The sequence below is a fragment of the Lampris incognitus genome, chromosome 10 (assembly GCF_029633865.1).
Source record: "Lampris incognitus isolate fLamInc1 chromosome 10, fLamInc1.hap2, whole genome shotgun sequence".
Taxonomy (NCBI): domain Eukaryota; kingdom Metazoa; phylum Chordata; class Actinopteri; order Lampriformes; family Lampridae; genus Lampris; species Lampris incognitus.
Genome location: NC_079220.1, coordinates 44,957,394 through 44,972,400, shown reverse-complemented (window position 1 = coordinate 44,972,400; position 15,007 = coordinate 44,957,394). Strand labels below are relative to the sequence as shown.

The window sequence follows — 15,007 nt, the reverse complement described above, 5'->3', positions numbered from 1 at the left end:
ATAAAACCAAATATTATGCCTGCGTCTCCGCCCGGTCAGACCACGTCTTAGCACAGATGCAGATGTTGTGTGGTCGTTTCCGGACGCATAGATTAGTCCAAAATCACACAGCCACTTTTGCGTGTGTTATGTTGGCCCATTTGGTGAATAATTTAGCTAATGACTACTGTCTTAAATCTTTAATCACAAAACAAAATAGCTGCACGAGTATCATTGTCTTCCAACATAACAGTCAATGTGCGTCATTGCGCATGGAACACGTGGTGACGGGGATTTCAATTAAACTCATGCAACCTAACAGAACAAACTAAGTGTCCACGCTAATTGGCCCGTGATCACAACCATTTAAGGTCTCGTGCTGTGTTCATAGAACGCGCAGGAAAGATGCTAGTGAGCACGAACACGAAGACACGCTAAACGGTAGCCTGTCAAATAATCATGTTTGCGTGTTGTCTCAGATCACATTGGAATTGGTGTTAATGTCTGTTGTACGCGCACTTGGCGACTCTGCACCTCCCGAACAAGAACATTAGTTTCCTCCTGGGAGACGCTTTTCTCCCTTGGCCGGCCTGGACTTCCGCCGTCCATTGCGAAACTGGCAGTTCGCCATGACAGAGGGTTGCGGCTCGATAAGAGCGCGCTGCTTTTAAAGGGAATGAAAGGACCTTATTTGATTGGCCGTAAGTGGAGCGTCCCCACCACCCCTGGTCATTTAGTCCTTCCAATCCAACCCTTTTACAACTGCGCCTCTGTTGCGCCCGATTACCACCAGCGCATAATGTCCCGAAATTAGCACCAAAAAAAAAAAGGGGGGGGGGCTGGCCACACTTGAGGTCGAGTTGCATCGGGAACTAGCGCCCTTAGTCTCCGTTTTTTTCTTCTTCTTTTGGTTAGATATAAACCCTTGTTTCCATAGTGTAAGTAAAAAGCCACGTTATTTTTGTCATGGTACAGTTGTTCGGTTATAATGAAATGGGTTCTCTGCATTTAACCCATCCTATTGTATAGGAGCAGGGGGCAGCTGCAGCGCCCGGGGACCAACTCCAGTTCTTCTTTCCATTGCCTTACTCAGGGGCACAGACAGGAGTATGAACCCTAACATGCAGGGGCGTGGTCACGTGGGGGCCAGGGGGGGCCACGGCCTCCATTGGTCAGAGCACGGCCCCCCCGCTCCCACCCCCTGTCCCGAGTGGGTAAAAAAAAAACGCCTGCACAGAAACAAGTCAAATGGAAGCTGAAATACATGCATTGTTATTATTACTATAAACTACTAATAAGACACGTTAGCCCCCTAGCTAACGGGTCTGACCCTTTAGCCGAGCGGTTAGTGATGTCGCCTTGTGGTGCAGTACATCCGTATCGAATCCCGCACCGGGCAAGAAAATAGCCGGTGGCAGCGGTGGGATCCGGAAGTGTGCAGATCCTCAGAAGTCTCTTCGGAGCGCGGGAATAACAAAGCGCGAGGGCGCGCTCCCGGGGAGGATGACGACTGTAAACTACTAATAAGACACGTTAGCCCCTAGCTAACGGGTCTGACCCTTTAGCCGAGCGGTTAGTGATGTCGCCTTGTGGTGCAGTACACCCCGTATCGGGATCCCGCACCGGGCAAGAAAATAACCGGTTACATTATCTTATCATTATTATCAAGTCTTGTCCTTTGCCACTAAAGTTATGAGCCCAACTGGCTATTTTTAAGGGACCACCCACTGAGCTGCACGGAATGTTCAGTGTATCAACAGCTTGGGACACAGCGTGACACTCAAGCGCAGGCACTCTGACAGGCACTTGGAAGCTAGGATACCTTACCAAGGCAACAGGTGGGTTGGTGGTACATGGTACTTGAAATGATTCTTGAAATGATAAGGTTATATGAAGTTATTTCCACATTTAATTTAATGTGCTAGAATGTGTCGACATTGTGGAAATTGAGCAGAGTGAGCTGAGTTTAGTTGGGCTGCAGTTAACTTTGCAAGCTTGCAAGATAGCTAACATCTGACTAGCAAGCTAACGGTGAATTTCCAGGTGATATCACGTACAATAGCGCATACTGTCGCTAATTTACACTTGGTTAATGTTATGCGTTAACACCCGTACATGGGACATGTAGATTAGATGAATGATACCATTCCATACCCTTTGGCTATACACAATCCATGGCATTGTTAAAAGGGCTATCATAATCTTCGAAAGTAGTTTTAAAATAGTAGTTTTGACAAGTGCCACCCCAATTAAATGGCTGGCCCCAGCTGCCCCCCCCCCCCAGTAAAAAGTCTTGGCTACGCCCCTGCTAACATGCATCTTTTTGATGGTGGGAGGAAACCGGAGCACCTGGAGGAAACCCACGCAGACACAGGGGAGAACATGCAAAACTCCACACAAAGGAATTGGGGCAGCCTGGGGTTCGAACCCAGGACCTTCTTGCTGTGAGGCAACAGTGCTAACCACGGAGCCACCGCGCTGCCAGTTATCGCTAAACTAAGGTTACACAGCAGTTGCTACTGTATTTGCGTCTCACGTTTTCTAATGTCTAGACACAAGATGACAGGTAATGATGTGAATCAGAGTGTATTTTGAGAAGAAAAAGGTGAATCAACGCCAGCTACAAAACAATATTATTTCAGCACCTCTGCCTTCTCCTTTCCCGTTAACTGAGAGAAATAAGCACATCAGTGAAGATGTAAGGTTAGAATAAGATAAGACGCTGTTAAATTTGTTTATTCTGTCAACTCTTTCATTCGATATCACAACATTAGAGCCAGTCAGTTGTGATGGGGGCAAAGCCTAAATAGTGGAGCAAAGTGTGCGCACAATCAGAAAACCATATTTAGGTGCAAGGCAACAATTGAAAAACATAGAACAAAGGAGTTAAGTCTGCACACGGAAATGTTCCCAATACTTAAGCATTGGGACGTCATCACGCTGGTACGAATCAGGTCAGTTATCGCAGTTTTTTTGGGGGGGGGGGTCTGTGATCTTTTTTTCCCCAGCAAACAAGTAGAGCAGACAAGCAAGCAATGAAGAAGCTTTTTATTGTGTTCATGGACAGAAAAGTGGTCAGGGATGGGTGTTCAGTCAGCAAGAGTGACAGTTTATAACAGCAGCTGCACACATCTAGACATGGTCATGCAGCTCCTCCAATGTCTCACCGTCTCGACAACAAAAACACAATTCAAGTACAAAACTTTCAAAGTCAAGATGTTTAGAATACTTGTTATAGGTACATATGTATGGTATAATTTATCATAACAAAATGGCGACTGTCTTTTGTTCAGGTTAAATGGTGAAAGTCACTGATGGCTGTGCAGGATGAATGATCTACACTGTCAACAAGTGAGGACTGTGTCACTAAACTTCCGTTAAGCATTCTGCCACTTCCCTCTTTGGAACCCTGGAAGATAAAAACGTTTCATGGAAGAAGGAAATTCCATGCGGGCAAGCAGACTTTGGTGTCGTACATTTGACTGCCCTGTTTATTTTCATTCTTTCATTGTGTGAGATAGTGGAATGGACAAACAGGAAAAACGGATGGATACATTTCAATTTCAGAGTTTTAACAACTCAGCTGTAGATATGATCCATATACTGTAACATGCTATATTGTATAACCCGGGTCTTTTCTCTCTGTTAGTAAGCCCTTGGTACCAAGCAGGATTTACAGCCAAGGGCTCCTACAGGCTTTCCTATCATGTTTTTTTTGCCAGATGTAGAGAAGGTCAACACAGGAATTTCAACTGATCATACAATCATGGAATAGAAAATAAATACTTAAGGTCTCTCTGCAAAGCACCCCCTCCCCCCATTTGCAAGCTTCCAGTAATGCTGGACGGACATATTTAAAGATCTCTGGATTCGTCATTTTGTTATAAAAGTGCACTGAAGGCATCACAGTTTTGTGTCTGTCCCAAATGGGGTTGGCGTTTTAGGTACAGCCAGTCGGTCAGTCAGTTGTTCAACCACAGTTTTAATTTGCCCGACTCCCTCTGCTCACATTCTCCATGCATTCTTCCCTGGAGGTTTATCACAGGCCGACTAGATATGGTGCGTGCGTACATCCAGGACAGCCACCGCCTCCGTCTCACTCAGTTGTGCTGTGGGTGAATAAACGTTTTAATTTACACTTGAAAAGTTTACCATAAATATTGGCAGCACTGTGTATGAGAAAAACATTTTTCTGCTTCTAGTTTACCTAAAAACCTAAAACTTTGTTGTATTGTAAATTAATTAATTACTATATATTAATTACTATACTAAATAGCTGTTACACAGTTTGCTTGGCATCATATAAATACAATTAAAAACAATGATCCTTTTTGGTTAACAGCAACAAAGCCTGTTTGAAATGAAATGTAATTCCAAAAAAATTGTCACAGTCTATTCTCTCTGATTCATTAACTCGTCCTGTCCTTTCTTCATGCTTGCTCTCCCTGTATCTATTTCTCTCCATTCAGAATTGAGTTTGACCCTATATCCTCGCTTTGAACTCAACAGTAACTTCCTGATCGTTCCCTCTCTTTCACTCGTTTGCTACCTTCTTTGGTGTTCGTTTTTGTATCACTCTTGTAGATTTCCAAAGAATGAAGCCTTAGCTTGACGCTCAAACAACTCCCCTCGTCCGTATCCACATCAGAAAAAAAAAAGTCCACAGGACCGCTCTGTAAAGTTTGTTTACTTCAACAGAAGATATATTTGGTACAGAGTGACTGTCGATGAGCAAAATAAATAAACAAACAAACAAATAAATAAATAAAAGGTTAATAAGAACAGGAGCCCGAGAGGTAAAATAACTGTGGCTCCACTCTCTCCTTGCCTAACTCCACCCCCGTCCAACTCTCCTCGCGAGCGTATCAAAAGACAATTAAAGGTGCATGCAGTTACTAGGAAGCAACAATTATAGTCACCTATTCCCAAATATTACAAATGTAACATGAGATCTTATACATTTTCAATTATTCACACACCTTTTAAATGCAAGGAATCAAACAACTAACTTTTTGCATTACCGTAAATATGAACTGTAAATCATTGCATGCTAATTAGTCAAATATTTATATTTTATCAATAAACTGCATTTAGGCTCCTACATTAGCGGCCCTTAATTGTTATCAATGTCCTTGAAACAATTACTCAACAAAATGTTTTAACTTAAATTAAAGGAGCCTACATACTAAGTTACTTAGTTAAAGTTCAACTATCCAAAGAAATCTTCTCTTTCTTAGCTATGTCCCAAATGAAGACTTGGCTTCAGAACAGTTCATCAATTATCCTCAGATTCTTGAAGAAGACATAGCTTCGTTACTGGGCGACAAAGTTCATTGGTCTTGGTCTGAACTTTCACTTGACAAACAAGGCCTTTTTGTCAGGAAAAGTTTCCTCCCTCCATTCTTTCAAGTGGCCATCAATTTCTGGGTGACGTGTCATCCACAATCAGCACCACATCACCGACACAGAAGTTTTCCAGGCATGGACCATACTTGATGTTCTTGGAGCTGCGGGAGGTATTCTTTGCACCAGCGTTTCCAGAAGACGTCTGTGAGGTACTGGACTTGCCTCCATCTGCGGTTAGTGTAATGGTCATCCTTGTTGAATACTCCTGGTGTTAGCTCAGGCTTGACCTTGAGTAACACCAGGTGGTTTGGGCATTAAGGCCTCTAAATCACTAAGGTTTGACGATGCTTTTGTAATGGGCCTGCTGTTTATGACTTTGTCTGGCAGGTCTTTGTCCCAACTATATTTCTGCCGGCATAAATCTTGCAGGATTCTTTTGGTGGGCAGCACTACTGGAGCGAAAGAACCCAACGAGTCATAGATGGAACTGATGAGGGAAAACAGGTCTCTCCTGGTGTGTGGTCTATCTTTGAGGTTGATCTTGAACTTGAACTGATTTGATTCGGCACACCACTGGATTCCCAATGCTCTCTCCATCGGCAAGTTGTCTTGGGCTATACAAATAAAATTGACTTGACTTGACTTCATCCAAGTCCAGATCTTGAAACCCTTGCCCTCTTTCCTCTTCGGGAATTGAGTTGAGCAACTTCGGGCTGTTGTGCAACCATTTTGTTAGTAGAAAGCCACCTTTCGCCAACATGCTCCTCAAGTCAGTGCAAAGGGCAATTGCTGTGTCTTCATCAGTAGTTGACTTAAGACAGTCGTCTACATAAAAATTCTTTTTGACTGTTTTGGCAGCTTCTTGACCAAATTCATCCTCAAAATCTGTTGCATATTTCTGAAGTGTAAAGGTTGCAACACTTGGCGATGATGTTGCCCCGAAGATGTGGACCAACACCTTGTGTTCAACAAGCTCCTGATCGTAGTTCCCATCAGGCCACCAGAGAAACTTGAAGAGATCCGTTTCTTCATTGCCGACTCTGACCTGGTGGAACATGGCCTCCACATCGGCCATAACCACCATGGTCTCTTGTCAGAACCTCATGAGGACCCCCACTAGCAAGCTTGTTAGGTCTGGTCCTTGCAGGAGCTGTTGGTTCAGCAATGTTCCTCAGAAGCTTGCTCCGCAGTCAAAGCCAACACTCAGTTTTTGCTTGGCTGGATGTCTGACACCATGGTGAGGCAGATACCATGCTCGCCCCTCAGTTGGCTCACGTTCAGTATTGTTGAGCGTCACTGCGTAGCCTTTCTTGAGGATGTCATCCATGAATGCAATATATTCTGTATAAAACTTGACATCTCTAGAGAATCTTTTCCATAGGTTCAGCACACGTTGCTTGGCGACTGATCTGTTATTTGGCATACACAATGACTTGTTCCTCACTGGAAGGCAAACACTGTAATGGCCATCCTCAAGTTTTGAGGTTTGGGACACCATGTTAATAAACTGGTGATCATCCTTGGACATTTCGATTTCTTCGTTTTGTCCAGCATCCGGAAAGTCCTGCTTGAACTGCAGTTGCCAGAGCTCTTCTAGCTTGGCTACTGAGATTCGATTTGCAGTGACTTCTGTCAATTTGTTTGTCTCCATTATATCGCTTCCACCTCTGAGTGGTTCATTTATCGTCCAGCCTAATATTGTTCTCAAGGCGTATGGTCCACCATCCATGCTGCTGACCACTTGTAGTGGCTCCATTGCTTTGGGAACATTTGCTCCTATGAGTAATCCAACCTCTGCTTGGATAGTGGGAAGTTTCACCTCCTTTAGGTGAGGCCAACTGTTATTCTCTTGGCGGGGAATATTATCTTTGGTTACAGGGATAGTTTTCTGTGAAAACACCTCTGAAAGTTTGACAAACTGGTTTCCATCCAGGCTACTGATTTCCAGTCCAGTCACAATGCAAGTGTTCATGACTGATTCATTTCCCATTGTTCGCAACAAAATGCTTGTATGGTGTCCATTCACACTAAGTTGATTTATCAGTGACTCTGTAGCGAAAGTAGCTGAGCTACCTGGGTCCAAAAATGCATATGTTGTCACTACCTTGTTTCCCTTTTGTGCCTTGATACGCACTGGAATGACTGAAAGAGCACAATCTTCCTTACCAGCCCCAGTGACGCCAAAAGTTTCTGTCATTTGTACAAAGGCAGTTGATACGGATTGTTGTTCACAACTTTCTCTTGCTGTTTCTTCTCTCGAGTCTTTAGTGTTCATTTGCAGCAGTGTGGGATGCAGTCGAGAGCATTCTTGACATTGAACTTTCTCTTTGTAGCTGCTAAGCATGTGACCGTGTTTCAAACATGCAAAACACAGACCTTTGCTTCTCAAGAAGTCAACCTTTTCTTTGTGTGGCTTGCTCTAGAGTTTTCTGCAGAGTGTGAGGGTGTGTTGCTCTTCTTTGCAATAAACACAAGGCTTGCTGTTTGCGTCCACTGAGACTGTTTGTGTTTTTCGTGTTGCTTGTTTGTTGTTTACTGTCTTGACTTTGTTTTCGGTTCTAGGGGGGACAACGGCTGTTATGAATACTTTCTTTGGTTTGAGTGTCTCTGCATATTGTGCTTTTGGTGTCTGTCGGACTGGGCCTCTCATGCTTGTGGTGGTTTCTTTTATGTTTCTATCGAGCAGGTGTAATATATACCTAACTTGCTTGTTGACAAAGTCGACAAAGTCCTTGAACTTCATTCTTTTTTCTTGTAAGTCACAGGCAGACGTTCTCCAAGTTTCTTTGAGTCTGTATGGCAACTTTTTAGCCAGTGCCTTTATGTTAGCTGTGTTGTCCAAGTCTTCCATGTAGCTAATATCTGTCATTTTGTTGGAGCAGCCTGTGAGGAATAATGCGAAGGACTGTAGCACAGCGCCATCTTCTGGCTTGATTGTCTGCCACTCCATAGCCTCCTTTATGTAGGCTTCTGCTATCGTGTAGTCATCGCCAAAAAACTCTTTTAGCATTTGTTTTGCTTTAACATAACCTGCCGAAGGTCCCATGTGGATGCAGCTCTAAACCAATTCATGGGGAATCCACTTGTGTATTGCAGCAAAAATTGTAGGCGATCACGATTGTCACTAGTGCGGCCTTCAATTCCATGTTCAACAGATCTGATAAAGGATTTATATTCAAGCGGGTCACCCTCGAATGTTGAAATTGTGAGATCAGGAAGTAATGATGCTTTGTGATTCTTCACAAGGTACTCGGTGATGTTGGCTTGCTGAGAGATGGCTTTGCGTAGACTATCAAGTACTGGTCCATCATTGAATTCCATGTTCAGTGCAGGCGAGGCTCTTGGATGCATTGCTGACTGAACGTTGTGTTTAACATTAGGTGTAGGTGAGGCATGCTGTGGTGGTGGTTGAAAGGTAGCGTTCAACTTTGTTTCGCCAACCTGCTCATCAACTTCAACGATGCTCATGTCCGCTTGTGTGTATTCATACTTCTTTCTTTTTTGCTCAGCCTCAAACTCCGCCTCTCGCAGTTTTTCTATTTACTTCAAGACAAGATATATTTAGTACCGAACAATTGCCGATTAGCAAAAAAAAAAAGTTAATAAGAACAGGAGCTCGAGAGGTCAAAAAACTGTGTAGCTCCACTCTCTCCTTGCCTAACTTCACCCCCCGCCAACTCTCCTCGCGAGAGTAGTGCAGTTAATAGGAAGCAACAACTATAGTCACCTATTCCCAAATATTACAAATGTAACATAAATGAGATCTTATACAATTTAAATTATTCACACACCTTTTAAGTACAAGGAATCAAACAATTAGCTTATTGCATTTCTGTAAATATGAACTGTAAGTCATTGCATGCTAATTAGTCAAATATTTATTTTCCATATTCTATCAAGAAACTGCATTTAGGCTCCTACAACTCTGTAATAGAAATGGCATCACATGAAACTGAGACTATTCCCTCTCCACTGTTGTACCTGTGTTGTGAGTATGGAGGGCATGGAGCCCCTCCACCAACTCCTTGGCCTCGACAGCTAGCTGGAAAGCTGGGTCAGGGAGGGGCGATGGGATGTCTGGGCTGTCTATTGCTGGAAAGGGCCTGTTGCTCCTAGCATACATCGAAATACAAACACCAGTGCACAAAGATTAACATAAATGTCAAGGTAACACTGTAGGTAGCATGATTGGTAAATGAAAAACAAAAAGTCTCAGTCGAGGTTTAAACCACATACCAGTTTTCCCCTGCGAACAAGCTGGGAGTTGTCAGTACTTTATGGACATTCTGAGGAGAGAAAAGACATATGATCTGATAAGTCCATCAAAGTCTTTTAACACTTGTCATACACAGTCCAGATGTGCAGTTTCTTCATCAGCCACATTATCCGAACCACTTATCCTGTGCTCAGGGTCGCAGGGATGCTGGAGCCTATCCCAGCAGTCATTGGGCGGTAGGCAGGGAGACACATTGGGCAGCAGGCCGCCAGGCTGGCTGACACACACACACACACACACACACACACACACACACACACACACACACACACACACACACACACACACACACACACACACACACACACACACACACACCTAGGGACAATTCAGTATGGCCGATTCACCTGACCTACATGTCTTTGGTTTGTGGGAGGAAGCCGGAACACCCAGAGGAAACCCACGCAGACACAGGGATAACATGCAAACTCCACAGAGGACAAATCGGGACGACCCCCAAACTTGGGCTACCCCGGGGCTCGAACCCAGGAACTTCTTGCTGTGAGGGGACCATGCTAACCACTGTGCCACCGAAGTCCTCTAACTATATAGTGGACTGATAGAGAAGGATGGACCATACATGAGTCTACTTTAAATGTTTTGAACCAGTCACAGCTTGACTACCTTTGTATGTACAGTGTCCCAGTGCTGTTATATGGTATCTGATGCTATGCCTTGGTTACATAGCCTTCCTTCGCTTTAACATTAAAGTAATATTCTGCTAGCCTGTATGTAAATCTCAGGCACTAGGATGTGAATGAGAGAATAAATGGTGACTATTACCCTGTTTAAGGTCAAAGTTCAAGAGAGCTTTAGGATTCCCACTTAACTGTTATAAAGGTGAAATAAAAAAATAATTAATTTCAAAGTGTCATTTGGAGATTAACTTTTCCCCACTAATTTGCTTAAAGACCAGAGGTTGTGCTCCAATTATCGGGGCATCACACTGCTCAGCCTACCCTGAGAGCTCCCTGGGTGCTGGAAAGGACTCTCCGACTGATTGTTGAACATCAGATCCAGGAGGAAAAATGCGGATTCCATCCTGGTCGTGGAACAATGGACCGACTCTTTACCCTTGCGGAAGTGCTGAGGGAGGCATGGAGTTTGACCAGCCAAATGGGTCTACATGTGTTTTGTGGTCTTGGAGAAGGCTTACGACCGTGTACCCCGGGGCACTCTGTGGGGGGGGGGTACTGCAGGAGTATGGGGTACCAGGGCAGTTGCTACAGGCCATACGGTCCGGGTACGTATAACCAAATTGAGACCTGTGTCCACATTCTCAGCACAAAGTCAAACACGTTTACAGCAGAGGTGTAAAAACCAGGTCCAGAAAGTAAAAGTCCAAACCACGTATTTGCTCCACTCATGCGCTACACCAGCATATTCTAGTCAACACCACTCCTCAACTAGGTAGGGAAAACTTGCTAATGAAATCAGCTGGTTTAGTAAGATGGTTGGAGCAAATACATGGTTTGGACATTTACTTTCTGGACCTCGTTTTTACATCTCTGGTTTTCGGTGGGTGTTGGACTCCACCCAGGTTATTCCATGTCTCCGATTCTGTTTGTGATATTCATGGACGGGATCTCAAGGCACAGCCGAGATGAGGAGCGTGTCCTCTTTGGGAACCTCAGAATTGCATCTCTGCTCTTTGCAGATGATGTGGTTTTGTTAGCGTCATCAGATCGCAACCTCCAGCATGCACTGGGGTGGTTTGCAGCTGAGTGTGAAATGGCTGGGATGAGAGTCAGCACCTCCAAGTGTGAGGCCACGGTTCTCTACTGAAAAATGGTGGATTGCTCCCTCCGGGTTGGGGATGAGTTGTTGCCTCAAGTGAAGGAGTTCAAGTATCTCGGGGTCTTGTTCACGAATGAGGGTAGGATGGAGCGGGAGATTGACAGGCGGATTAGTGCAGTATCAGCAGTAATGCGGATGTTGTACTGGACTGTTGTGGTGAAGAAGGAGCTGAGCGGGAAGGCAAAGCTTTCAATTTACCAGTCAATGTTTGTTCCAACCCTCACCTGTGGTCATGAGCTTTGGGTAGTGACCGAAAGGGTGAGATGACAGATACAAGGGGCTGAAATGAGTTTCTTCTGTAAGGTGTCTGGGCTCAGCCTTGGATATAGGGTGAGGAGCTCAGACATCCGGAGGGAGCACAGAGTAGAGCCGCTGCTCCTTCACGTCGAAAGGAGCCAGTTGAGGTGATTCGGGCATCTGATTAGGATGCCCCCTGGGCGCCTTCCTTTGGAGGTTTTCCGGGCACGCCCAACTCGGAGGAGACCCCGGGGTAGACAAAGAACTCGCTGGAGGTACTACATGTCCAATCTGGGCTGGGAACGCCTTGGGATCCCCCAGGAAGAGCTGGAGGGCGCGTTGCTGGGGAAAGGGATGTCTGAAGTGCCCTACTTAGCTTGCTGCCACCGCGACCTGACCCCGGAGAAGCGGCTGATGATGAGATGAGATGTTGCACTTTATTTGAGAGCCTAGTTTAAATCTGCTGGTTTTCTGAGGTCTCACCTGTGCAAAGCCCAGCAGTTTCTTGTTGGAGATTTCCAGGTGTTTCCTGCTCAGCTCTGACCTCTTCAGTTGGCCGTCGATGGCCATCAGCCTCCTGTTCAGCTCCATCACCTCTCCCTTGGACACATTAATCACATGGAAACATCACATTAATCCAGGGTGTATAATTAACACTGTTTCAACACGGACCAAAAAAAAACTGTTTGATCCATAGTTAACCATGTTGCTGCAGGCTATTACTGCAGGTGCCAACTAAACAGTGGTTGTCTTTTTTATTTTTTTAATCAATGACATTGTAAAAATGCTTATTCAACAATTTGTCTATTCTAAATAAATGCAATAATACGAAATAGCCCCTTTCAACATGGTCTTTACCTAAAATCCTATGTATGTTATTGACTTCTAGTGGAGCCAGAGGAATGTTTACTAGAGCATTTATTTGCAAGTTGTAAACACAAATGCCTGTCTTTGTAATGACCTGAACAGGCATATGTTGAAGTTTCCTGATTATTCTGTCATTGTCAGTCTCAGAATACCATTGGTGGAGAAAATCTAATAGAATTAAATGCAAGACTTTCCAAAAACATTTCTATCTGGGTCTTTTCAACATTGAGAGATTGTTGGTTTCCTCAACAAAAAAAACAAAAACAAAAACAAAAAACAAAAAACAAAACAATAAAAAAACAGGCATTTAGTGATCCCTTTTGCACGGTGCCTTAAGATTTACATCAAGAGACAGTTTATTAATGGCAGCTCCCAAGTAAGTGTAGTTCTTGACACTATCCACCACCTGGCCTTTAATTATGATAGGCGGGACAGTGTGGGAATTGTGTCTAAAACAAACGACCATGTTTTTTGTTTTACAGTTACATTCACGCACAAGCAAGCGTAGTCTCACTATTTTACAACAGGACCATGGCATGCATATTTCATTGTTTATGTTAAGAGGGACACCGTGAACCGTATGAAATGAGAAAACCAGCAGCTGACAATCCACATTTGCAAGTCTAGACACATTTCCGAACCAATATTATCTAACTAGGCACACCTTTACTCAGTATATCTGTTGGTATAGGGTGCCACTACTTTACATTTGAGCAGACCACACATAGGGTGTAAATATGAAATATGGAGAACCTAGAAAAAAAAATCACACTTTAATTCTGCATAGTAAATGTAGCAAAAATCAAAAATCTTATGCCAACATTTACATTTCATGCTGACAAAATACCTATTGGTTGTATTCAGTACATTACTGTACGAGCTATCTGTACTATTTGTTCTGATTTATATCCTATTGTTTGCTGCTAATACAATTTCATGTGATGATGATTAGCCAAGTATTAAATTAACTGTGGTTGGCGTGTGTCTACTCAAACAGTTATGGTGCATAAGTAACCGTCATTGAAATATCCTTTTCTGTCTTCAAAAGAAAAAACAAAAAACATTGACGCACAAATGGTACAGGTGGTTGTTAAGTTTTAGCATCCACTGGGGTAAAATATTCTGCCTTCTGCATGTCATTCTCTCTCTCTCTCTATCTCTCTCTTGCTCTATCTCTCTCTCTCTCTCTCTGTCTGTCTGTCTGTCTGTCTGTCTCTCTCTCTTTCTCTCTCCACCATATGCTATGTGGCAAAGCAAAAATGCCTTGGAGACAAGCTGGAAAAAAAAACCTTTTGGTTTTTGGTCGCTGTGTGAAACCATCTGCTTGTCCCCTGTTGTGTGCTGACCTTGGAGGTCTCAAGGCCGTGTGGTTGTCTCTTGCCCACCAGCTGGTTCTTCAGATCCTTGATTTCAGCCTCCAGCAGCTGAATGACCTCCTCATAGTCCTGCTCAGCGCTGTAGGCCTGCCGCTGTGCCGCCTCGGCCTCGGCCGCCTGCAGACGGCTCTTCAGACGACTATTCTCCTCCACAGTTAGACACGCTTTCTGTGGGGGACAGGACAGATGACACAATGAGTTATTTCAGAAATCGCTCACTATTGTTTTTCAGTCTGTTTTTTTGTATTCGTGATCATCTTCGGATGTGTCACCCACTCAGATTGCCTACATGTGCAGGGAAAAAAATGTCACTGGGTTTAAAGTAACAGGCGTCAAGATTTAAGTTGACCTTTTCTGTAATCTTTGAACCAATGGCTCACTGATAAAACTGATATACATGCCTTTGAGAATGCTGGTATATTTTATCTGAATTTACCTGTTGTTTCGTTTGATGGCATTAGTGTCCGTATTTGTATATCCATGTCCCATTGAATGTCATGTACGTATGTAAGTACCTGTGTACATGTCACCAGTGACTGGGGTTTTCACAAGTGTCTCATTTTCATGCTTATTTCTCCTTTCTTTTGTTGTTGTTGTATTTTCCCCCCCTTTTTCTCCCCAATTGTATCCATACAATTACCCTACTCTTCTAAGCCATCCTGCTCACTGCTCCACCCCCTCTGCCGATTCGGGGAGGGCTGCAGACTACCTCATGCCTCCTTGGATACATGTGGAGTCACCAGCCGCTTCTTTTCACCTGACAGTGAGGAGTTTCGCCAGGAGGACGTAGCGCATGGGAGAATCACGATATTCCCCCTAGTTCACCCTCCCCCCTGAACAGGTGCCCTAACCGACCACAGGAGGTGCTAGTGGAGCAACCCAGACACATACCCACATCCAGCTTCTCACCTGTAGACACGGCCAATTGTGTCTGTAGGGATGCCCGGCCAAGCCGAATATAACACAGGGATTCGAACTGGCAATTCCCATGTTGGTAGGCAACAGAATAGACCGCCATTCTACCTGGACGCCCTCTTATTTCCCCTTCCTAACCTTATATATCCCTTGGGAAAGAGACCTAAACTGTGTCTCTAAAGGATAAGGCACCCCCCCCTTTTTCTCCCCAGTT

The 15,007-nt window shown here is 44.2% G+C and overlaps 1 protein-coding gene across 1 annotated transcript in view; it reads right to left on the bottom strand.

Annotated features, from left to right (window-relative positions):
- Window positions 1-3,970: 3,970 nt before the first annotated feature.
- Window positions 3,971-15,007, bottom strand: part of si:dkeyp-72e1.9 (syntaxin-binding protein 4) — a 106,457-nt gene continuing 95,420 nt past the window's right edge. Inside the window, exons 17-21 of the mRNA XM_056288679.1 lie at window positions 13,849-14,046; window positions 12,119-12,235; window positions 9,562-9,611; window positions 9,307-9,437; window positions 3,971-4,088 (exon numbers count right to left, since the gene is read on the bottom strand). Of these exons, the coding sequence (XP_056144654.1) occupies window positions 4,030-4,088; window positions 9,307-9,437; window positions 9,562-9,611; window positions 12,119-12,235; window positions 13,849-14,046 (555 nt within the window). The 3' untranslated portion in view covers window positions 3,971-4,029. The remainder of the gene's footprint in view (window positions 4,089-9,306; window positions 9,438-9,561; window positions 9,612-12,118; window positions 12,236-13,848; window positions 14,047-15,007) is intronic.